General features: G+C 43.5%; 1 protein-coding gene across 2 annotated transcripts in view; it reads right to left on the minus strand.

The window, feature by feature from the left end:
- Nucleotides 1-23916, minus strand: part of LOC117978675 (uncharacterized) — a 69084-nt gene extending 45168 nt beyond the window's left edge. Inside the window, exon 1 of one of the 2 annotated variants that reach the window (XR_008619695.2) lies at nt 18904-19037. Coding sequence is in view for 1 of the 2 variants with exons in the window: in XM_055091853.3 (XP_054947828.1) it covers nt 18904-19028 (125 nt within the window). In the remaining variant the exon portion in view is untranslated. Of the gene's footprint in view, nt 1-18903 lie in introns of both variants that reach the window. The other variant, XM_055091853.3, reaches the window with a different exon arrangement.
- Between the last annotated feature and the right edge of the window lie 1752 nt (nt 23917-25668).

Here is a 25668-nt window from a genome sequence, read left to right on the forward strand (position 1 = left end):
TCCTTCACTTTTGAAGACTATTTTGTCTAAGGCATTCATGGTATCGCACTGTGATTCTAATTTGCATTCTCATGAATTTGCTATTTTCATTTACTATATCCATGTTAATACATGTAAGTCTACCGCCCTGAAGAAATAAACCAAAACATAAATTAACGGTATTGTATAGATGTACCAGAATTTTTTAAACCTGGCTCCTCTGAATGGCTATGTTTTCTTTATTTTTTGTTATTACAAGTAATGTTGAAATCAGTATTCTTATCATCACACATGTATTTGCACCGATGTTCCCCACACCCATTTGTTGTCATTTGACTTTGTCCTGGTACGTGCACAGATAAATTTTCTTTAAACTTTATGCTATCAAGTTAATCAATCGTGTCCTTGATGGCTTTCGAGTTGTCTTTGTTGTATACATGCCTTTTTATTTTTATTTTAAGAGACAGCGGTCTATTTATGTTGCCCAGGCTGGTCTCAAACTGCTAGCCTCAAGCGATCCTCTCGCCTCAGCCTCCCAAGTCGCTAGGATTACAGGCGTGAACAACCGTGACGGGCTCTGTTCTATGCTTTAAAGATCTTCTCTGTTCAGAAATTTTAGAATTAAAGTGTTTTCAACAAAGCTTTCATGGTTGCAGTTTTTCATCCCATACCTGAGGGCGCGGTATTTTCTAAGTCCGCTTGCGCGGCTCTGGAAAGCCCGGCCTGGCAGGGCGCCCGGCCCGGCAGGGCGCCCGGCCCGCAGGCTCGCGGTTAGCTTTTCCACGGGCCAGACTGGGAGTCACGTAGGGAGAGTCTGTATTCTTCCCAGCAGTCAGCCTTCCCTTATGCTGCTGGGGATGCGTCGTGGTGACCTGGAGCTCCCAGAGGAGCCAGACGCGCTCCACCCACCCAGGTCTGAGAAATGCGATCCGACATGGACTGCAGCCCTTTGCGCCGGTTGTCGGGCTCCACCTGGCGGTCGATGTTACGTATTGCACTTCTTCTCTGGAGCTCCCGCGAGAGAGAAGTGGCCACTGTGCACCGGGTCGAGTTCCAGGATGTCCCTAGCGTTAGCAGGATTGTTCCGCCCGCTGGCAAAGCATTCGCTCCCCATCTGTTCGTGGAAGCTTGGACCTGCAGCTTAAGCTCGGAGGAGGCTCTTAGCCCTGGATGCTCTGTGGTGGGGCAACATGCGGGTAGACCAGCAACCCCCAGTGCCTGCCCCTCCAACACGATGCCTAATGGGGTCAACACGAACCATCTTGAAAGGGTGTTTGGAGGCCTCCCCGCGTGTGTCCCGATACCAGTACCTTCCATTTGACCCCATTTTCCTCAAGTTCTGCCTCAGAGGTGGCGACCGGCAGCTGTACTCAGAGGACGTGGAGGGGGCTCCACCAGCCTGGGCTAGGTCCCGCGTCCGTCCGCATCCTCAGACCTGCCTTTTCTGAGGCCCGCTTGGGAGGTGACAAAGGACTGGAGAAGAACCAGGTGCCCCGGGGAGGGCGTCTCAGATTCTGTCTGTGTGGAGCAGGACCCTGACGCCACGGGGAGGTTCCTTATGTTTTTGGCCTCTTCCCACATACCTTAACCTCTTCCCAAATACTGGGAACCCCAGGGTTCATTTGGCTGCCGAAACTGTCCAAGCTCTAGGCTGCAGGCACCAACCTATTCCAGTATAGTCCTTTGCTCCAGGACACCTGGGCCGCTTTCCTGAGGGAAGAACATTCCCTTTATCAGGCAGAGACCCTGGCCACCCATGCCATCCACAAGCTGTTCCTGCCAGATCTGCCGACACTCAGTCATCCTGGGCCATCAGGCTACTGAGTTCCGGGAGATGGTGAGTGTTCAGGGTGCGTGTGTGGCCGGCCAGAGGTGTCAGAGCCCAAAGTAGCTGGGAAGTAGCCAGAGGAAAGCCAAGTCCCCAGTCATCTGATGCTAACCTCAAACTTCTCATCCTTCTCCTTCCTCGTGCATTGCTCCTTCCAGGCATTCTTTAATCTGTGTTGGAGGCTGGGATTCCAGACCCAGCACTAACAGGGTACAGCCACAGCTGCAGCATCTCACAGTGACCTAGAGCCTGGCCCAGCTACCCAACTCAGGCAGTTCATCTAGCACAGCATCCCTGGGAGGTGGCCACTGTGAGATTCACTTCGGATTAGGAACTGAGGCTCCAAAGCCACAAATGACTTGCCCAACATCAGGCAGAAGGATTAGAATTTAGATCTGCCGGCCTCTAAAGCTGTCTCCCAAAGAATAGACCATCAACCAAGGAGACAGGTTATTTCCAGGTAATACAATGAAGTAATGTAACTACAAAGAAGCATGAGTAATCATGGTGGGGGCAGGATGGGGGGGGGGCTGTCCCTGCATCTGTCTCTTCTCTTCCTCCTGCCCCCAGGCCCAGCCACTGAACACGCTCCTGGACCTTGACGTGCTGGGCTTCCATGTTGTCCTGTCTTGGCTCAGACACCACAGAAGGATCACTCCCCTTCCAGTGATAATGGAGTTCTTCATTACTAAAGTGTACAGTCATGAAATCCATTACTAACCCTGAGACTCTCGGGCAAGAGGTGACAGGTCAGCTAAGTGGGAGAACAGTAGCAAAGTATAATGGAATAAGACGGGGAGGCTTCCAATCAGAGAAGGACAGTAAACACAGATACAAGCTGGGTGGCCTCCACACCTGTATTCAGTCCCCCAAGGTACTGTGGGGAAGAAGACATCTGCAACTCAGTAAAATCACATCTAAATCCTTAAAAAGGATTCTTCTCCTCTATACATTAGTCAAAACCCTCATGAGTACTTTATCCAGATATGAACATAAAATAGTATTTTCTGCACATCTGATTAGCAATAATTCAGGACCATTACAATAGTCCAGGTGGCGAGGACCAGTGAGATCCTTTGATGCTTCTCTTGAAAAATGTACATGGTGCCATTTTTTGCAGCATCATTTGGCAATATGTATTAAGAAGCCGTAAAATATTTACAGCCTTTGACCTACAAATCGTACCTCTGGGAATTTTTAGGAATATAATATTCAGAGATGCTGACAAAGACCTGTGTACAGAATGTTCGTTGCAAACCAGCTCTGTTCTATGCTTTAAAGAGCCCATTATTCACAATAGCTGAAAATTGGAAGCAGCTTCCATGACCAATGAATAGGAAAAAAGTAAAGAAAATCGTTGGGGTGGGGGGACTGTACAATAAAACTCATAATGCTTTCCAAATGTTTTAGAAAGAATGTTGATGCTATGGGGGAAATGAGGGAGCTTCGTAATGAAGCATATTAAACTTAATAGATCTCAAAGGCGATTCTTGTTTTCACACTCAAATATGGCTCTTCCTTTTCTTGTCTCAGTGAAAAGCACTGAGATGGGAAAAGTCCCCATCTTCTCCCAGTTTCTCAAGTCAAAAATCTAGAATTTGTTCTTGATTCTTTCCTTTCTCTCTCACTGTACAGCCACTGCTACAATCAGTCCTGCTGGGGCTGCTTTCAAATGAATACCTCTGGGCCATCCCCTTCCCTATCTTCACCCTCCCTCTTCCTCGTCTTCCTCTCCTCCCTCTTCCTCCCTCCTTGTCCCTTATCTACTCCCTCCCCTCCTTGCCCTTCATCTCCCTTCCCCTATTACTCCCTCCTCTCCCTATCTGCTCCTGTCCCTCCCCTTCCCACCCCACCTTACCCTGCCATCACTTCATTCTCACTAGGTCTCCTCTCTCAGGGATGACCCCAATGTCCTTCTGCTACTTGAGGGGCTCCCAGCTTCCTTCTTTAGCCCAGAGCCCCTTCTGTGCCCACAGCCAGAGGCCTCCCATGGAATGTAAGTCCTTCACTCACTCCCTGTTGGACTCCCCACCAGTGGATTCCTTGCTACTTAGAGCAAAACACAAAGCTCTTCCTGTGGAACTGAGCTTCGACTGGTGGGGGACATAAGAGGCAGCCACTGGCCCAACCAGCCAAGGCCTAAAGCTCGCAGAAGAGAAATTCTCATTAGCAGAATTTTCAGTCGTTGGAGCTGAGCTGCAGGATGTTTGAGTGTGGACACCTAGCACAAAATGTACCAATGGGGGGCTGGTCCGAGTCTTTAGTCCCCTACCATGCTCCCTACCTCTGTACTGTGTGCTCCTGTCACTCTAGCTTCCTTCTGCATGGAATGCCTCCTTTCTATTTTCTGTGGTCACACCTCTGCACTGAGCCCCATGAGACCCACCAACTTCAGAAGCTGCCCCTGACACCTCTAGCAGTAGGCAGGTGTGTCCTGTGCTGTCCATGCCCTTCCTTTGTACCTATAAGCTGGTGACTCTGTTCTGTAGATAGTTAGGTCCCTTTCTCATCTTCCCAGCCGGACTGTGAGGTACTCATGGTGGGATCTATGTCTGATCCATCTCAGGGAGTCCCGTGGAGCTTGACCTAATGCCTGGCATGTGGGAATCCCAGAGAGGAAACAGTATGTGCAAATGCTGGAGATCTGATGGCACCTGTGGCAATACGGAAGATTCCATGTGTGTAAAGGGCAACAAAATAGAGCACTATTAGATAAAATAAATATTCTTGAGTGCATACTGATATAAATAAATGATTAAATAAGTTAATGAATGAGGGAAAGGAGAACAATTTCACATGCAGGATTTCAAATGAATTATGTTATATATTCCATCCCAAAGGAGGGCGAGAATAACTCCCCACTCCTTAAGTGTGGGCTGCACACAGTGACTTATTCTCCAAAGAGGACAGTATGGAAGAGGGGGAAAAAGAGAAACTGCAGTGGAGAATCCTGATGAGCACTACCTCTGCCAGATCTTTAGTGATGTCAGTCATCCCCTTTTAATATTCATAATTTTCTCTTTTTTCCCAATCAATCCAGTTGGAGATTTGTCGTTTTCACTGATTTTTCCCAAAGAACACGTTTTTGGATTCATTGATTTTTTTCCTTTTTTTATTTCATTGATTCCCATTTTGATCTTTATTATTCCTTTTCTGCTGGTTACTTTAGATTTAATTTGCTCTTCCTCATATATATTTTGAGACAGAGTCTTGCTCTGTTGCCCAGGCTGGAGTGCAGTGGCACAATCTCGGCTCACTGCAACCGCCACCTCCTGGGTTCAAGTGACTCTCCTGCCTCAGCCTCCCAAGTAGCTGGGATTACAGGTGCCAGCCACCATACCCAGCTAATTTTTGTATTTTTAGTAGAGACGGAGTTTCACCATGTTCCGTAGGCTGGTCTCGAACTCCCAACCTCAGGTGCCTGTCCACCTCGATCTTCCCCAAGTGTTAGGATTACAGGCGTGAGCCACTGCGCCTGGGCGATATTCTTAAATTAGAAACTGAGATTGCTGATCTGAGACCCTTCTTCTTTTCTAATATAGTAATATCATAAATTTCCCTTCAGGTACTTCTTCAGTGACAACCGACAAATTCTATGTTGTTTTTCTATTTCCAGTAACTTCAAATAACTTTCTAATATTCCTTTAGATTTCTTCTTTGACCTATGAGTTATTTAGAAGTGAGTTAATTTCCAAATATTTGGGGATTTTTAAAGGATCTTTCTGTTACTGGTTTTTAATTTTATTCCATTGTGGCCTGAGAACATACTTTGTAGTTGAATACTTTTTAATTTATTGAGGTTTTTAATGGGCTATAATGTGGTCTATCTCCATAAATATTCCGTGCACAGTTGACAAAATGTGTATTTTGCTTTTATAGGGTGGAGTATTCTATAAATATAAATCAGGTCAAGTTAGTTGATGGTGTTGTTCAAGTCTAATACATTCTTGCTGATTTATTGCCTATTTATTCTATGAAGTGTTGAGAGTGGGATTAAAATCTCTGATGGTTATCTCTATCTCTACGTATTGTTTTATTACTTTTCTTCATACATTTTGAAGCTTTGTTGTTGGGTACAAAAACACATAGGTTTGTTATGTCTTCTTCATTAACTAACCACATTATCAGTAAGAAATAATCTCTTTAATCCCTGGTAATAGTCTTTGCTCTGAAGTCTATTTTGGCATTCGTATAGCCACCTCAGCTTTCTTTTGACTAGTCTTGGCATGGTATATCTTTTTCCATCCTTTTACATCTAACCTATTTGCATCTTTATATTTAAACTACATTTCTTGGCCAGGTGTGGTGGCTCACACCTGTAATCCCAGCACTTTGGGAGGCCAAGGCAGGTGGATCACCTGATTTCAGGAGTTTGAGACCAGCCTGGCCAAGATGGTGAAACTCTGTCTCTACTAAAAATGCAAAAATTAGCTGGGTGTGGTGGCAGGGGCCTGTATTCCTAGCTATTTGGGAGGCTGAGGCAGGAGAATCGCTTGAACCCGGGAGGCAGAGGTTGCAGTGAGATCACACTGTTCCACTCCATTGCACTCCAGCCTGGGCAACAAGAACAAAACTCCATCTCCAAAAATAAGTAAATAAATAAAGTACATTTCTTGTAAGCAAAATACAACCAGCTTTTAAAAAAATCCAATCTGACAACCTGTCTTCTAAATCAATTTAAATGTAATGTAATTCCTAATATGGTTGAGTCTCTTATCTTGCTATTGTTTTCTACTCATCCCATCTGTCCTTTATTCTCTTTTACGTCTTTTTCTGTCTTCTTTTGGATTTACCCAATATATTTTTATGATTCCATTTGATCTCCTTTGTTAGTTTAATAGCTATAATCTTTTGGTTTGTTATCTTAGTGGTGGCTCCAGGGTTTACAGTGTACATCTTTAACGGATCACGACCGACCTTCAGGTGACAGTAGATCACATCATGTACAGTTTAAGAATCTGAGAATAGTAAACTTCCCCCCTTTTAGTCTTTAAGCTCTTATTGTCATCCATTTTACTTTTACATATATTATAAATTGCATATTACTTTATTTTCTAAACAGTTATCTTTTAGAGAAGTTTAAATAATATAAAGTATATATCCATGTTGTTACTATTTCTGGTATAGATACACGATGTTACTATTTCTGGTGTAGACCATTTCTTTGTGTGGATCCAGATTTCCATCTGGTACTGTTACAGGATCCTTGGGGTATCACTTCATCAGCCAAAAGCCTCTATGGCCAGTGGCGCCTTTGCCCGAGTTTTGCTCTGGATCTCTGGTCTTGTTCCACCCACTCGGCCTGGCAGGCTGTGCTCAGTTCCCACTATGAGCCTGGATCTCATGTCTGCCAAGGGTGAGCCAGGCACAGAGTAGCAAGGGGTGTGTGAGCAAGCATGGGGTCCGGCCACTGCACACAGCCAGCCATGCCGGCTGAGGGGGGATAGGCGATGGGCAGGCAGCTTCAGGCACTGGCACGGGTGCCAGCTCCATGCAAGGCTGCAGCTAGACCAGGCATACCATAAGCAGTTTCCACGGCTGACACCAGGGAATGTGGTGGTGCCCAGAACCTTGGAGATGCCAGGAACCCACAGAGCCCTAAAGAGGGTGTCACAGCCCTGGCTCGGAGTTCCTAGGTCTGGGCTCCATGAAGAGCCACAGCTCTTCTCTTCTCTCTTCTCATTGCTTGCAATGTGACAAACAAGGGTCATGTTTCAGCACTGTTTGTGTTATAGCTGTTTTAGCTCCGCCATTCAGCAGGTCTCCAGGTCTTGTCCTGCGACCAGGAAGAATGATATATGCAGACAAGTGGAAGGTGAACAAGATGAAGAGGAGCTTTACTGAGAGATAAGACAGCTCAGAGGAGACCCGCAGTGGGTAACTCCTCTCCATAGCCAGGGTGTCCTGTTGAGTACTGAGCTCTCAGCAGAGAGGGCAGCTCCTCTCTGCAGGCAGGTCATCCCGTTGTCTCTTCAGCTCTCAGCAGAGAGGGTAGCTCCTCCCTGAAGACTGGCGGCCCACCCCCCAGGCTTCATCCCCACCCCAGCTTGCAGGTGGGGCTTCATTGGGAACCTGCTCCCTTCCACCCAAGAGCCTGTTTGCCTCCTGGCATTGTTCATGGCACCCACGTTATTCATGCCAAAGAGTACCTGCAGGCCAGTGCCAAGCTGTCCTCAGCCCCACTTCAGCCTCCTTCCCATGCTTGTCAGCCTCCACAGTCCAAAGGGGGCCAAGGGGCTGGCATGTCAGCACTACTCCAAGCATGCACACATGCAGCTGGGATGCGAAAGTGCTGAGAGAGAGACAGTGCCCCAGGTTGTGAACTGTGACGGGAGCAGATGCTAACAGTGAGGAGAACACAGACAGTGGGAGCAGGCACTTCCTAGCCTGCAGGGACAGGGGTGCATTCCTGGGCCCCCAAGAGTACAGAGATTCCTGGGTCCACAGCTGCAGCTTGGGTGGCTGCAGCTGCACTTGGGAGGGCAGGGCTGCTGCCTACTCTTGGCTCCCAAGAGCACAGGAGTGCCCTGGTAGCAGCCACAGCTTGGGTGGCTGCAGTTGCACCTGGGAAGCTCCCACTCTACCAACTTTCTGGCTCCATAAAGCACGCAGCCCTGGCCATACCACTGGTCTGCATTTTCCCCTTAGTGGCAGCAGGCAAGGTGCGGGTGGCTGGTGGCCTCAGCCAACCCCGCGCAAACAAACCCAATGCTCCTGGGGCCACCCCAAGAGTCCTGGCTGCACTATCAGCTCACAGACTCCTGAGACGCAGCAGACAGCGAGGTTGAAGGCACGGCGGAGATTCCAGGCCTGCAGTGGGTCCTGCCCAGTTGTGCAAGGGTTGGGGTGGTGCAGTCAGCTGCCTCAGGGATGTAGGGCACAGGGGACCCACCACTACCACTGCTGCTCCCACAGCCACTCCTGCCACCACCACTTGTGCCTCCACACTGCAGCTGGCGTGATAACAGTGGCTGCTCCAGATGGCACACCGCTGCCATTAGTATCGTTTTCCTTATGCCTGAAGGACATCCCTTAACTTTTCTTATAGTGCAGTTCTGCAGGTAGTAAAGTCGTTCAGCTTTTTCGAGTCTGAAAACTTCCCTATTTCTTCATCTATTATTCTCTTTTTGATGACCGTTAGTTAAACCAATCCATTGAACTTTCAATTTCAATTATGATACTTTTCATTTCGTTTCCACTTGGTACTTTCCCCAATCTATTTGGTTATTTTCATGCTCAAGTTATTTCAACTCCTTTGTTTCTTTAAGTATAAAACACACTTTGTACTGTCTTTGGTAACTTGACTGTCTTAAGTTTTTGCAGGCCTGCTCCTTCTGTCCATTGTTTCTACTGGCTCTTGCCGATTTTACATTTGTGATTTTTTATTGTGAACTTATATTCCTTGAAAGTATCTCAGAGTTCCTCCACAGACAATCCATTTTGCATCTGTCAGTCACCTGGAAGGCACCAAAAAGCTGATATTGCTGTAAATTTGAAGCTTGAGACATTTTAGACCACCCAGGTTGTGTGAACAAACCAGTTAAAGGGCTATATATATATATACATACACATAAAACTCTCAGGGGAGATGTTTTCTCTCAGGATACCCAATGTTCCTCACTGTTCCTAGGGAAGCAGGGGTCAAGGGCAGCATACAGGGGGAGGCAGACAGGTTTATTCATAGTTCACCCTTACACTAAGTCTGTCCTTTTGGATCTCACTTTATGATGTCTCCTCTTAGCCCCTCCCACTTGGGCAGGCCCTCAGCTTTGTCTGCTGTTCTGCTGCCCCTTTTCCACCTCAGGCTGTGAAAAACAGCAAAGTTTAGTTTGACGGGCAGATATCTTAAGGGTGAAAAGTGGCATCAGTGCCTTAGTTACTTCTTTGGGTTTCACTTCCATTTTAAAACTTTTTTAGCTTTTTGGAACTCTTATTTTGTAGCTCATTGACACATTTTTAAGAGGTTCTTGATATGTATTCCAAAAGCTTTAGTTGTTTTCAGCTGGTCCTTATCAGCCCTACTGTTGGAAATAAAATTCTTTCAACTTGTTCTTTAGCAATGTACAGGCTCCATAGAGCTCTCGCTGATCCTGAGGCAATAGGGTAAGAACGCCACTTAGGAATCAGGCTGGCCTGAGATCAAGTCTCAGATCCACCAGCAGTGTGACATCAGTGCCTCGCTTTCTTTATAGGGTTGGTGATATGGTTTGGCTCTGAGTCCCCAGCCAAATGTCATGTCGAATTGTAATTTCCAGTGTTGGAGGAGGACCCTGGTGGGAAGTTATTGAATCATAGGGGTGGACATCCCCCTTGCTGTTCTTGTGATAGGGCTCTCATGAGATCTGGTTGTTTAATACTGTATAGTAACTTCCCCTGCGCTCCTGCTGTCCATATGAAGATATGCTTCCTTCCCTTTCACCTTCCACCATGATTGTAAGTTTCCCGAGGCCTCCTCAGCCATGCTTCCTGTACAGCTTGTGGAACCATGAGCCAATTAAACCTTTTTTTCTTTATAAATTACCCAGTCTCAAGTAGTTCTTTATAGCAATGTGAGAACAAACTAATACAGAAAATTGGTACCAGAGAAGTAGGGCATTGCTACAAAGATACCTGAAACTGTGGAAGCGAGTTTGGACTTAGGTAATAGGCAGAAGTTGGAACAGTTTGGAAGGCTTATAAGAAGACACGAAGATGATGGCTGGGCATGGTAGCTCATGCCTGCAATCCCAGCACTTTGGGAGGGTGAGGCAGGTGGATCATTTGAGGTCAGGGGTTCAAAGCCAGCCAGGCCAACATGGTGAAACTCTGTCTCTACTAAAAATACAAAAAAAAATTAGGCGGGCATCATGGCACATGCCTGTAATCCCAGCTACTCAGGAAGCTGAGCTAGGAGGATCATTTGAACCCAGGAGGCAGAGGTTGCAGTGAGCCAAGATTGTGCCACTGCATTCCAGCCTGGATAACAGAGTGAGACTCCATCTGAAAAAAACAAAAATGAAAACAAAACAAAAAAACAGAAGACAGGAAGAAAAGTTTGGAACTTCCTAGAGACTTGCTGAATGGTTGTGACTGAAATGCTCATATAGTGATATGGACAGTGAAATCCAGGCTGAGGTGGTTCCAGATGGAGGTGAGGAACTTATTGGGAACTGGAGTTTGCAGTCACTCTTGCTATGTTTTAGCAAGGAGACTGGTGGCATTGTGCTCCTACTCTAGGAAACTGTGGAACTTCGAACTTGAGATGATTTAGGGCATCTGGCAGAAGAAATTTCTAAATTTCTAAACAGCAAAGCATTCAAGAGGTAACTTGGCTGCTTCTAACAGCATATGCTCATATGCATTCACAAAGAGATGGTCTGAAATTGGAACTTATATTTAAAGGGGAAGCAGAGCATAAAAGATTGGAAAATTTGCAGCCTGACCATGTGGTAGAAAAGAAAAACCAAATTTCTGGTAAGACATTCAACTCAGCTGCAGGAATTTGCATAAGTAAAGAGGAGCAGAATGTGAATAGCCAAGACAATGGGGAAAATGCCTCCAGGGCATTTCAGAGATCTTCACAGTAGCCCTTCCCATCACAGGCCTGAGAGATTAGGAGGGAAAAATGGTTTCATGGCCTAGGCCCAGGACCCCACTGTTGTGTACAGCCTCAGGACATGTCACCCTGAATCCCAGCTGCTCCAGCTCCAGCTGTGGCTAAAAGGGCCCCAGATACATCTCAGGCCACTGCATCAGAGGGTGCAGCCATAAGAAGCCTTTGTGGCTTCCATGTGGTTTTAAGCTTACAGGTGCAAGGAAGGCAAGAGTTGAGGCTTGGGAGTTTCCACCTAGATTGTAAAGGTTGAAGGATAATGCCTGGATGTCCAGGAGGAAGTCTGCTGTAGTGTCAGAGCCCCCATGGAGAGCCTTTACTAAAGCAGTCTGGAGGGGAAATGTGGGTTTGGAGGCCCCACTCAATGTCCCCACTGGGGCACTGCCTAGTGGAGCTGTGAGAAGAGGGCCACTGTCCTGCAGGCCAGAGAATGGTAGATCCACTGAAAGCTTTCACTGTGTGCCTGAAAAAGCCACAGGCACTCAATGCCAGCCCATGGAAGCAGTCACTGGGGCAGTACCCTGCAGAGCCATGGGGCAGAGCTGCCCAAGGCCTTGGGACCCCACCCCTTGCATCGGTGTGGCCTGGATGCACACCATGAGCAGTAATGGGAAAATTCTTATTGAAAAAGGCAAGCACAAATCAACCCAGTGAGATGAATTACACGTTGCACTCCTTCCTGGGATGGAAGAATTGAACAATGATAGGATCTTCTACATTTCGGTTTTTACATGGGCAGTGGCCAATGGCCTGGCCATGTGACCAGGAAGAGGGGCAATGGCAAACTGGGCTGTGAAAGGATGCCCACATGGAGCACAGCACTGCAGGAATTTAAAGGGCACATTAAAGTAGGTCATGTCAATGCCCACCTGAAGAACCCCTCCCAGGATCAGTGATCAGATCTGGTAGGTGGATATCCTGGTGACCTTGAGGTGGCCACCTGGGCTTAATGAAGGAGTGGACACAGGGGAGCTGCAGCCGTGCAGGGATGGGCTGCTCAGCAACACGTCCCTCCTCCACCCTCAGAGGCACCAAATGCCAACAAGAACTGTCCTATCTGACAGCAGGAAGACAGAGACCGCAGGTGGCTATGGGGCAGATTCCCAGTGGGAAGGCACCACTCATAGCTAACAAGTAGATTATACCAGACTGAAGCCAGTATCCCTGGGAGGCTATAATGGGTCCTGACAAATTCTCTGGACTGGGCTTTGCATAGTCATTAGATTCAAATGCCAAAAATACCATAAAAGAACTGGAACAGATGATAAGACATCAACTTGGACCACCAAGTTTTATTTATTCAGGCCAAAGAACACATTTATGGCCCACAGTGTCCTATAATGGACATACCATGTTGCATATTGTCTTCATCTCTTAGGGCTGCCATAACAAAGTGCCACAAACCATGTGGCTGACTTACAAAACAAAATGCACTGTCTCACAGTTCTGGAGACTAGAAGTCTGAGATCAAGTTCTTGGCAGGGCTGGTTCTTTCTGAGGGCTGTGAGAAAGAATCTAATCCACACTTCTCTCCTAGCTTCTGGTGGTTTGCTGGCAATCTTTGGCATTCCTGGGCTTGTGGAATTCTGCCTTCATCTTCATATGGCATACCCCCTGTGTTATCTCTGTGCACAAATTTCCCTTTTTTATAAAGACACAAATCATATTGGATTAGGGGGCCCACCCTATCACAGCATGACCTCATCTTAACTAATTACATTAACAACAATCCCATTTCCAAATAAGGTCATGTTCTTAGGTACTGGGGGTTCTGAGTTCAGCATACGAATTTTTTATTTAGGGTAACATATATCCCTTTTTTCAGTTTTTATTGTGTTAAAACACACATAAAATTTACCATCTTAACCATTTTAAGTGTACAATTCAGTGGTATTAAATACATTGATAATGTTGTACAAGTATCCCCACAACCCATCTGCAAAACTCTCTTCATCTTGTAAAACTCAAATGATATTTATTAAAACCTAACCCCTATCCCCTCCTCCCAGCCCCTGGCAACCACCATTCTAACTTCTGTCTATGAAGTTGATATTCTAGGCCCCTCATTTAAATGGAATCATGCAGTATTTGTTTTTGTGACTGGCTTATTTCACCTAGCATAATGTACTCAAGGTGCATCCATGTTATAGCATATGTCAGAATTTTCTTCCTTTTGGAAGCTGAATAATATTCCACTGTATGTATGTATATGTCAGATTTTGTTTTTCCATTCATCCCTCAATGAATGCTTAGATTATTTCCACTTTTGGCTATTGTGTCTAATGCTGCTATGAACATGGGTGTACAGATATCTCTTTGAGACCCTGCTTTCAATTATTTTGGTATTCCACCCAGAAGTGGAAATGCTGGATCATAGGGTAATTCTGTTTCTAATTTCTTGAGGAATCACCATACAGTTTTCCATACCAGATGTATGGTTTTATATTCCCACCAACAGGAATATAAGCATTCCAAACATGAATTTTGTGGGAACATACTTCAAACCATAGCAGTCACCAAAAGCTCAAGCAACAAAACAAAAAATAGATCAGTTCGATTTCATTAAAAAGTTCTGTGTTTCAAAGTCGACATGGTTTGGCTGTGTCCCCACCTAAATCTCATCTTGAGTTGTAACTCCCAGAATTCTCATGTGTTGTGGGAGGAACCCAGTGGAAGGTGACTGAATTATGGGGGCAGGTCTTTCTTGTGCTGTTCTCATGATAGTGAATGAGTCTCATGAGATCTGATGGTTTTAAAAATGAGAGTTTCCCTGCACAAGCTCTCTCTTTGCCTGCTGCCATCCATGTAAGACGTGACTTGCTCCTCCTTGCCTTTCATCTTTCGCCATGATTGTGTGGTCTCCCCAGCCACATGGAACTGTGAGTCCAATAAACCTCCTTCTTTTGTAAATTGTCCAGTCTCAGGTATGTCTTTATCAGCAGCATGAAAACAGACTAATACAAAGGTTACATAAGAAAATAAGGACAACCACAGAATAGGACAAAAACTTATAAGTCCTATATCTGATAAGGAACACATGTTCCAGACGATATAACCACTCTTACAACTCAATAAAAAGACAACTCAATTTAAAAATGGGCAAAAGATGAATAGACATTTCTTCAAAAAGATGAAAAATGGCCAATAAGCATGTGAGAAGGTGCTCAATAACATTCATTATTAGGGAAATGCAAATCAAAACACAATGATACACCACTTCACCCCAATGAGATAACTAAATTCAAAAGACAAACAATAAGAAGTCTCAGCAAAAACAGGAAACTGGATAAGAACCTTCATTCAATGCTGAGGGAATGTAAAATCTTGTCTGTTTTGGAAAACATTTTGGTAGTTTCTCAAAAATTAAAACAGAGTTATCATATGATCCAGTAATTACACTCCAAGGTATATACTTAAAAGAAATGAAACCACACAAAAACGTATACCTGAATGTTCACAGCAGCATTATTCATCATAGCCAAAGTGGAAACAAGACCACTCAAGCCAGCCCTGCCTCGGAACCTGACAAAGTTAAATGGAAGCCTACAGAGCTGAGCTGCATTTCCATAGGAGACATTTTGGTCATTCCAGGTGATGATGAACTACACCAATTGTTAGTGGCTGAGAAGAACCTCAGGAATGTGCCAGCATCTTTTGACTTTTATTTCGGGGGGCTGCATCTACTACCACAACATGCAATATGGGTAACACTGGCATGGCTGGTTAGATTTGATTACCTCATGTAAATAAGTCATGTGGTAATACTGATATTGATGATCAAATGTATTGGGAGATTGAGTTAAGGTCTCCTCAGGATGTAATACCAACGGAAAATGAGTCTTTAGAAGAACTATATTTAGTTAACCATCACCTAATTTCCAGACAAATAGTTCTGCACAGGTCATATAAGATACAAAGAGCAGTATATCAAGGGGGAGGATGATCTGGGGGACTCCTGAAATATACTGTAAATAACCCAGATATTCTCCAGTAAATAAATGGATATACAAAGTGTGGTATACGTACATATGTACATACAGTGGAACATTATTCAGCCATAAACAGGAATGAAGTACTGATACAGGCTACACAATGAATGAACCTCAATAAACCATAGAATCCTGCTAAGTGAAAGAAGCCAGTCAGAAAAGACCAGATATTGGATGACACATTTATATAAAATGTCCAGAATAGGCAAATCTAGAGACAGAAAGCAGATTCATGGTTGTCAGGGGTTGAGGGAAGGAGGAAATGAGGAGTGATTAAGTGAATTAATGCATGTTAACACCTTAAACTTTGGGCAACTGCCCAATCACACAGACAGTGCAGTCTCATTCATGGGTTACATGACAAAACAAAGAGAAAAGCCTGGGTAGAAATACCAACATGTATGTTATGAAAAATATAACACCTAAATAAACAGAGAAACTATGTTCCTTAATGAGCAAATTCAATATTATAAGGTTGCCAATTCTCCTCCCATAGTTTCTCAAAAGTTGCAATGTAATGCAATTTTAATCTAAATGGCATGGTTATCTAGACAAGAAAAAAATTGATTGTAAAATTTATATGAAATAATAAAGGTGTGAGAATTGCAAGGAAAATTTTCAAATGGAAAATTATTACAGGAGAAAGGAGTGTGGAGACCTTGCTCTGTATGGTAGAAGTCAAAGATAGCTACTATCAATTCTTTCCCTTCCTCAACACACATTGCTTCTCAAGAGGTGAGGAATAGCTCCCTTCCCCTTGAATCTGGCTGCCTTGCAACTTGCTCGATCCATAGAATATGACATAAATTCCATTCTGGGAATTCTACTATTGGATTTCTTTTTTTTTTTTTTTTTTTTTTTTGAGATGGAGTCTCCCTCTATTGCCAGTCTTGAGTGCAGTGGTGCAATCTCAGCTCACTGCAACCTCCGCCTCCCAGGTTCTAGAGATTCTCCTGTCTCAGCCTTCCAAGTAGTTGGGACTACCATCACACACCACCATGCCCAGCTAATTTTTGTATTTTTTTTTTTTATTGGAGACGGGTTTCACTATGTTGGCCAGGATGGTCTCGATCTCATGACCTTGTGATCTGCCTGCCTTGGCCTCCCAAAGTGCTGGGATTACATGCGTGAGCCATCGTGCCTGGCCCAATTTTTTTTTTTTTTTAAAGAAACTGAAGCGTCTACTTCGCTCTCTTGGTAGCCTTGCTCCTGGGAAGCTCTTTCTTGAATCTAGTCACCATTCCATTCCATCAGGCCACATATGTCTTCTCCAGGCAACAGCCAACATCAATTGTCAGCCGTGTAAGTGAGTTTCAGATGACTGTGGCCCCGGCTAATGTTTGACTGTAGCACATGTGAGAGGCCCCATGCAGAACCACCTAGAACCATGGAGAGCAGTCACCCTGCAGAATCATGAGTAAGTTAAGCTTAGGGGTGGTTAATTACGCAGAAATAAGTAAACAGAGCACTCCACCAGGTATTAAAGATTATTACAAAGATTATGTAATTAAAACAATACAGAACAGACCAGGGTTGACTACAAGATCAATGGGACAGAATAAAGTTACATATCCAATGCCTGCTGTTGACTACAGGGATTTGTCACAGATCTCATCACTTAGAAACCCTACAGTGGTTTCCCTGGTCACCTGCCAGTCACCACTACACCTTGGCTCCTTTTAGCACTCCTCCCTAGGTTATCACTATATGAAATTGCTTTATCTCTTCGTATTGTCTGTCACCTGCCAACATAATGTGAATTTCTAGACCTCCATAGCATGCAAAGCTCTAGAACAGTTCTTAGAACACAGAAGGTGCTTGACAAATATTTTCTGAAAGAAAAAGAAGATACTTCAATACCTCAGTTTACTAAGGAGGTGGGGCTACCATATGGCTGCCTGAACAAATACAGCTTGACATTCACTTTCTTGCTAGTGATTGAAGTGTATTAACTTGTGTAATCACACAACTACCCTACGGGGTAGGTGCCCTTATTTCTCCATTTGGCAGAGAGGGGCTAAGTATCTTAACCAAGGTCACACGGCTTTCAAGTGCCAGAGCCAGGACTCGGATCTACATAGGTCTGGCTCCAGAGCCCCCAATCTAACCTCTTAACCTCTCTGCTTTACTGGGCTAAACCTTCACCACCTATCATATGGAAAAAGAAATTCAATAGAAAGTTATATGGAAAAAATACAACCCTGTGTTAATATTAGAAAATCCATAGTAACATGTACAATGAGGAAGCTTCCTCAAGCCCAACTATACAGGTCAGATCGGTTGAAAAAATAAAACTAACAAATTTTTACATGCCAAAATATGCAATATTTGAAAATCCAAGGCTAATATCTTTAAATAGGCAAAGATTTATTAATACTCCTTGACACACAAACAGGAAGTGAGAAAATGGGCAAGTGACACAAATCGATAATTAACTGTGAGGACATAGGTGGTGGAGTCTCTCCTAATCCTCTATTCTTGGAGATCTGGATGCCTGCCATTCGCGTATGGGAAGAACAGAGACGGTCATGGAAAACAGCATTTAATCTAGAAAGGACCACAATGAGGTCAAAGGGCGGTCTCAGGGCAGTCTTAAGAGCTCCCCATCCCCAAAGAACTGGCAAGGACTCTCCAGGTGCTCGTATGCGACTGCTGCCCAACTCCCATCACGAACTCAGAAGACCTGTCATTTTCTGAAATTTTCATGACTTCTAAGACACTAGTTATTGGGGAAAACTTCAAATTATTTAAATTACGAGAGGCGAATAACATTGCTAAACTCATGAATACTCTGTATTTAAAACCTCTACTGGCGATCAGGGCACATAGAATCTCTACTACTGATCCCTGACGCTGGCCATCCCCCAACCCGTCGGCCCACGGACCCCAGCCCTGACCCCACCTCCTCCCAGCATCTTACACAAGGATTCTCACCACACTCCCCAGAGACTCGCCTGCCCAGGGCCCCTCTCTAACCCCATATAGCTCAGGTCTCTGACCCAGAGACTGCATCACCGACCTCTCCTACTACCTATTTCCAGATTAGAGTCCCTGATCCCAGAGGCATTGTCTAAAATAACTAGCTCTTACAACTACGTCCACTTCAGGAACCGCCCTGTGATGTCAGAACTTTGAGGCCGCCCGGCCAGGGCTGCACATGCTCAGTGAGGCCGGCGCCCGCCAGTAACAAACATGGCTCCCTGAAGCCGCTCAGGCTCAAGAGCAACATGGAGGTCTGCACTTAATCGCTCCTCTCCGGGGGCAGCCATACTGAGGAGGCATCTCTTCCGTGCAGGCAGGCTGTCCTGGGGACCTCAGAGATTCTCTCCAGCGGCAGCGGAAAACGGGCAATGGGTGGATTCGGGTCCAGATTCTGGCAGGAGGGAGTTTGGGATCGAGATCTGGAAAAAAGCACTAGACTGGAAGAGGACGCGATAGAGTCGGAGCCGCTGGCGGGGACAAAACCAGAGGCCGTGGAAGGCGCCGGTGGGAGGCAAGGCACGGATGGACTTTACCTGCGCACGCGTCGCAGCCATCTCCGCGCACAGTGGTGGCCACCGCTACTGGTGCTGAAGTGTCGGCGCGTGCCCGGCGCTCCGCTGGGACCGGGGTTGCTCGCCCTGAGTCTCAGCTTTCTCATCTGTACGGTTGGGACAAGTACAGTAACCCTCGCCCGTCAAGACGGGCCAGGGCTGTCGCGAGGGTCCACGCCTTAGTGAAGGCACCTATCTTGTGCGGGGCCCTGAGATGGGGTCTGACTCAGTTCCTGCGGGGAACTTCACCAGTGACCCAGTCAGTGCCCTTCAGTTAAAGACCACCAGGAGCACACTTGTAATTAAATATAATTACATTGCAGCAAGGAATGGGGTACTATGGGTCATCTCAGTGGGAGGAGTTAGAGAGAAACTATTATACGATTTGGGCTTTAATTGGTTGATTTCGGACAGGATCTCAGAAAGTGAAGACTTTAGATTGGATGCTGTCAGAAAGCAGGAGCAATATGATTATGAAGTATTTTGTGGGTGGCATCAAGACCTTGTTTTTTATCTGCACTTAGACAACATTATAAAGTGCCCTTGTTTTTGTTTGCACTTATCACGGTCTCAGATTAACCTTCTGAAGTTGATATTCTGTGAGATTGTTTATGTCCAACAGGAAAACAAACTGTCCTGGCCATGAGCATCAGACTAGCGTGTAATAACATTAAGGCCTGTGACCCAAATATTGACAGAATTGAAGTTAGAAATAGTTCTACAGTAATAGAGTCTTCAATACTCCATTTAAAATAATGCATAGAAGCTGGACATGGTGGCTCATGCCTTTAATCTCAGCTACCTGGGAGGCCGCGGCAGGTGGATTGCTTGAGGTCAGGAGTTCGAGACCAGCCTGGGCCTTTTGGCCTGTCTCGGTTTTTAACGTACCTTCCTCACTCAGCTTAATCATTTCTCACTTTAGATTTATAATAAGAGATGTGTGACTCTTGCTTTCACTTGAACACAGAGGCCTTTATAGAGTTATTAATTGGCCTAATTTCAATATTGCTGTGTCTCAGAAAACAGACCTGAGGAGAGGGGGAGATGGAGGAAGGGCAGATCGATGGAACCATTCGAATACACATATGTATCAATTAAGCTCATTGTCTTTTGGACCATGGCTTGTGATGCCCCAAAACAATGACAATAGTAATATCAACGATCACTGATAACAGATCACCATAACAGATATAATAATAACAAAACATTTGAAATACTACAAGAATTACAAAGATGTAACACAGAGGTGCAAAATAAGCACATGCTACCAGAAAAGTGGCACTGGTAGACTTGCTTGGTGCACGGTTGCCACAAACCTTCAACCTGTAAAAACTGCAATATCCGAGAAGCATAATAAAGTGAAGTGCAATAAAACAAGGTAAGCTTGTATATGTATGCATGCACACACCAATACACATCCATCTATCCACACACAAATCTTTGTACTAACAAAGCCTGTATTTTCAATTCCAACAATACATCATTTGTACCTTAAAAATATCTGTCATCCTTGTAGTGTCCTTTTCTGTCTTTGTTATCAGGGTAATGCTGGCCTCATAAAAAATGTTTGGAAGTGTTCCCTCCTCTTCAACTTTTGGAAGAGTTTGTGAAGAAATGGTATTAATTCTTCTTCAAACATTTGGTAGAATTCTCCACTAAGCTATCTGGTCTTGGATTTTCCTTTTTCAGGAGCTTTTTGACTACTGACTCAATATTTTTACTCATTATTTATCTGTTTTTATTTTCTATTTCTTCATGTTTCAGTCTTAGTGGATGTATGTTTCTAGAAATTTCTCTATTCTAAGTTAAACAATTTGTTGACACATAGTTGTTTAGACTATTATTATCCTTTGTATTTCTATGGTACCAATTTTAATATCTCCTTTTTTGTTCTAATTTTATTTACTTGAGATTTCTTTTTTCTTAGCCTAGTGATAGGTTGGTCAATTTTTATTATCTTTTCAAAAAATCAGCTCTTCGTTTCATTGATCTTTTCTATTGTTTTTCTAGTCTATTTCATTTATTTCTGCTATGATCTTTGTTATTTCCTTCTTCTAATTTTGGGCTTGATATTTTTTTCTATTTTTTGAGGTTTATTTGAGATCTTTTTTCTTTATTTAGCACTTATCTGTATAAACTTCCCTCTCTTAGAATGGCTTTTGCTTCATCTCATAAGTTTTAGTATGTCGTGCTTTCATTTTAGTTTGTCTCAAGATATTTTATTTCTTTTTTGACGTTTTCTTTGATCTACTGGTTATTGAGGAGTGTGTTGGTTGATTTCCACATATTTGTCACTTTTCTAAGTTTTCTCCTGTTTTTAATTTTCAGTTTCATGCCACTGTAGTCAAAAAGAATACTTGGTGAGATCTCAATCTTCTTAAATTTGCTAAGACTTGTTTTCTGGCCTAATATATAACCTATGTTGGAGAATGTACTGTGTATGCTCGAGAAGAATGTGCATTTTGCTGTTTTGGAAAGGAATGTCATGTATATGTCTGGTCCATTTGATCTATAGTGTAGTTCACGTCAGCTGTTTCTTTATTGATTATCTGTCTGAATGATCAATCCATTGTTGAAAGTGGGATATGGAAGTCCCCTACTGTTATTGTATTATTGTTGTCTACTTCTCTCTTCAGATTTGTTAATATTTGCTTTATATAATTAGGTGCTCCAATGTTGGGAGAATATATATTTGCAGTAGTTATATCCTCTTGATGAATTGACCCTTGTATCATTCTATAATGACTTTCTTTGTCTCTTGTTACAGTTTTTGACTTAAAGTCTATTTTGTTTGTTGTAAGAATAGCTACTCTTTGTCTTTTTTTGTTCCCTCTCTTTCAGTCTATGTGTGTCTCTAAAGGTGAAGTGAGTCTCTTATAGGTGGCATATATTTGGTTCTTGTTTTACTATCCATTCAGCCACTCTGTGTCTTTTGTTTCACTAATTTGGTCCACTGATATTTAAAGTAACTATTGATAGGCATTTTGTAGTTTTTTTTGTTCTTTTATTTCTCTCTTGCTGTGCATGATTTGATTACTTTGATTATTTTCTGTAGTGGTATACTTTGATTCTTTGCTGTGCCTTTGTATTAATTCTTTTTTAAACATGTGGTAAAATTCTCATTTGTGTATCTGTTACATGTTTGTCTTTGTGATTATCATGAGGCTTACATAAAACATTGTATGCTATCGTGTGCCACACAAGGATGTTTTGGTCAATGATGGGCCACATATACAACGGTGGTCCCATAAGGTTATAACATTTTTATTGTGCTTTTCATATGTTTAGATACATTAGATACACAAATGCTTATGATTGTATTACAGTTGCCTATAGCATTCAGTATAGTACAGTGCTGTACAGATTTGTAGCCTGGAAACAATAGGTTATACCATATAGCCTGGGTGTGTGTTAGGTAGTATTATCTAATTTTGTGTAAGTATACTCTATGATATTCACACCATGACAAAATTGCATTATTCAGAACATATCTGCATTAAGAAATGCATGATTGTAGTTATAATGGTCTATTTTAAGTTGATAACAACTTAACTTCAATCATATACAAAACCCTACACTTTACTCCCCTCCACTTATGTTTTTTGATGTCAGAGTTTCTTTCTTTGTATATTTTGTAATTATATTTATTTGTAGTATTTTTTGTCTTTTAACCTTTTAAAAGCTAAAGTGATTATACTGCATCATTACAGTATTAGGAGTATTTTGAATTTGACCGTATAGTTACCAGTGACTTTTTATAACTACATATGGTTTCATGATACTAATTAGTCTTATTGCATTTCAGTTTGAGGAACTCCCTTTAGGGTTTCTTATAAAGCAGATCTAGTGACAGTGGACTCCCCTAGATTACTCTGGGGGGTTTCTGAAAAAGTCTGTAAGTCCTAGCCAGAGCAATTAGGTAAGAAAAAGAAATAAAAGGCATCCAAATTGGAAAAGAAGTGAAAGTGTGTCTATTTCAAGATGACATGATCTTATACAGAGAAAATTCTAAAGGCTCCAAAAAAAAAACTTGTTAAAATTAAGAAACAAATTCAGCAAATTTACAGAACACATAATTGACATTAAAAAAAAAAAACCTGTTGCATTTCTATATACTAACAGTGAACTATCTCAGAAAGAATTTAAGAAAACAATCTCGGGCTGTGCGCGGTGGCTCATGCCTGTAATCCCAGCAATTTGGGAGGCTGAGGCAGGTGGATCATGAGGTTAGGAGATCGAGACCATCCTGGCTAACACGGTGAAACCCCATCTCTACTAAAAATACAAAAAATTAGCCGGGCGTGGTGGCAGCCGCCTGTACTCGGGAGGCTGAGGCAGGAGAATGGTGTGAACCCGGGAGGCAGAGCTTGCAGTGAGCTGAGATCACGCCACTGCACTCCAGCCTAGGTGACAGAGTGAGAGTCCATCTGAAAGAACACAATCTCATTTACAATAGCATCAAAAAATTAACTTAGGAATAAATTTAAATCAGAAAGTAAAATTTCTATATACCAAAAACTATAAAACACTGATGAAAGAATTTGAAGATAAAAGAATCTCTATTACTCAGTGTGATCTACAGATATAATGCAACCCCTATCAAAATTTCAGTGGCATTTTTCAAAGAAATGGAAAAAAGCAATTCTAAAATCTGTGTGCAACAGACCCCAAACAGTCAAAACATCCTTGAGCAGAAAAAACAAAAGTGGAAGCATCACATTACCTTATTCCAAACTAAATTATAAAGCTATAGTAATTAAAATAGTATGGTACTGGCATAAAAACAGACATGTAGGCCAAGGGAAAAGAATAGAGAGCACAGAAACAAATCCATGCCTTTACAATCAATTGATCTTCAGCATTGGTGCCAAGAATACACAATGATAAAAGTTTAGTCTCTTTAATAAATGGTGTTGGGAAAACTGGATATCCACATGCAGAAGAATGAAACTGAACCCTTATCTCACCCTACATACAAAAATTGACTCAAAATTGATAAAAGACCTCAACCTAGGAGCAATATTGTAAAACTCTTAGACATAAATATAGGAGAAAAGCTCCTTGACACTGGTATTGGTAATAAATTTTCAGATTTGACACCAAAAGTATAGACAACACAAGCAAAACTAGACAAATGGGACTAAATCAAAGTAAAAGATTCAGCACAGCAAAGGAGACAATCAATACAATGAAAAGACAACCTAAAGAATGGGAGAAAATATTTACATGCTATATATCTGATAAGAAGTTAATATCCAAATAAATTAGGAACTCAGATGATTCCAAAGGACCTTGTATTAGTCTGTTTTCATGCTGCTGATAAAGACATACCTGAGACTGGGTGATTTATAAAGAAAAAAGAGGTTTAATGGACTCACAGTTCAACATAGGTGGGGAGGCCTCATGATCACAGTTGGAAGGTGAAAGGCAGGTCTTACACGACAGCCGGCAAGGCAGGATGAAAGCCAAGCAAAAGGGGAAACCCCTTATAAAGCAATCAGATCTTGTGAGATTTATTTACTACCACGAGAAAAGTATGAGAGAAACTGCCCCCATGATTCAATTGTCTTCTGCCAGGTCCCTCCCACAACATGTGGGAATTATGGGAACTATAATTCAAGATGAGATTTGGGTAGGGACACAGCCAAATCATATCATTCTGCCCTGGCTCCTCCCAAATCTCATATCTTCACATTTGAAAGCAAATTACGCCTTCCCAACAGTCCCCCAACATCTTAACTCATTTCAGCATTAACTCAAAAGTCCACTCTCCAAAGTCTTATCTGAGACAAGGCAAGTCCCTTCCAGCTATGAGCCCATAAAGTCAAAAGCAAGTCAGTTACTTTCCAGATACAATGGAGGTACAGGGAGGGGGTAAATATACCTGTTCCAAATGGTTGAATTTGGCCAAAACAAAGAGGCTACAGGCCCCAAATCCAAAATCCAGCAGTCCAGTCAAATCTTAAAGTGCCAAAATGCACTCCCTTGACTCCATGTCTCGCATCCAGGTCACACTTATGCAAGAGGTGGGCTCCCACGGCCTTGGGCAGCTCCACCCCTGTGGCTTTGCAGGACATATCCCCCCTCCTGGTTGCTTTCATGAGCTGGCATTGTCTGTGGCCTTCCCGTGTGCATGGTCAAGCTGTTGGTGGATCTACCATTCTGGTGTCCAGAGGACGGTGGCCTACTTCTCACAGCTCCAGTAGGCAGTACCCGACTGGGGACTCTGTGGGGGCTTCAACCCTACATTTCCCTTCTGCACTGTCCTAGCAGAGGTTTTCCACAAGGGACCCCCCGCACCCCGCAGCAAAATGCTGCCTGGACATCTAGGTGTTTCCATACATCCTCTGAAATCTAGGCAGAGGTTCCCAAACCTCAGTTCTTGACTTCTGTGCACCCACAGACTCACCACCATGTGAAACTGCCAAGGTTTGGGGCTTGCGCCCTCTGTAGCCACAGTCCAAGCTGTACCTTGGCCCATTTTAGCCATGGCTAAAGTGGCTGGGATGCAGGGCATCAAGTCTCAAAGTGGCACACAGCAGGGGGCCTCTGAATCCAGCCCAGGAAACCATGTTTTCCTTTTAGGCCTCCTGGCCTGTGATGGGAGGGACTGCCACAAAGGTCTCTGAGATGTCCTGGAGATATTTTCCCCATTGTCTTGGGGATGAACATTTGGGTCCTTGTTGCTTATGCAAATTTCTGCAGTTGGCTTGAATTTCTCCTCAGAAAATTGGTTTTTCTTGTCTA

This window comes from Pan paniscus, chromosome 11 (assembly GCF_029289425.2).
Source record: "Pan paniscus chromosome 11, NHGRI_mPanPan1-v2.0_pri, whole genome shotgun sequence".
Lineage (NCBI taxonomy): Eukaryota > Metazoa > Chordata > Mammalia > Primates > Hominidae > Pan > Pan paniscus.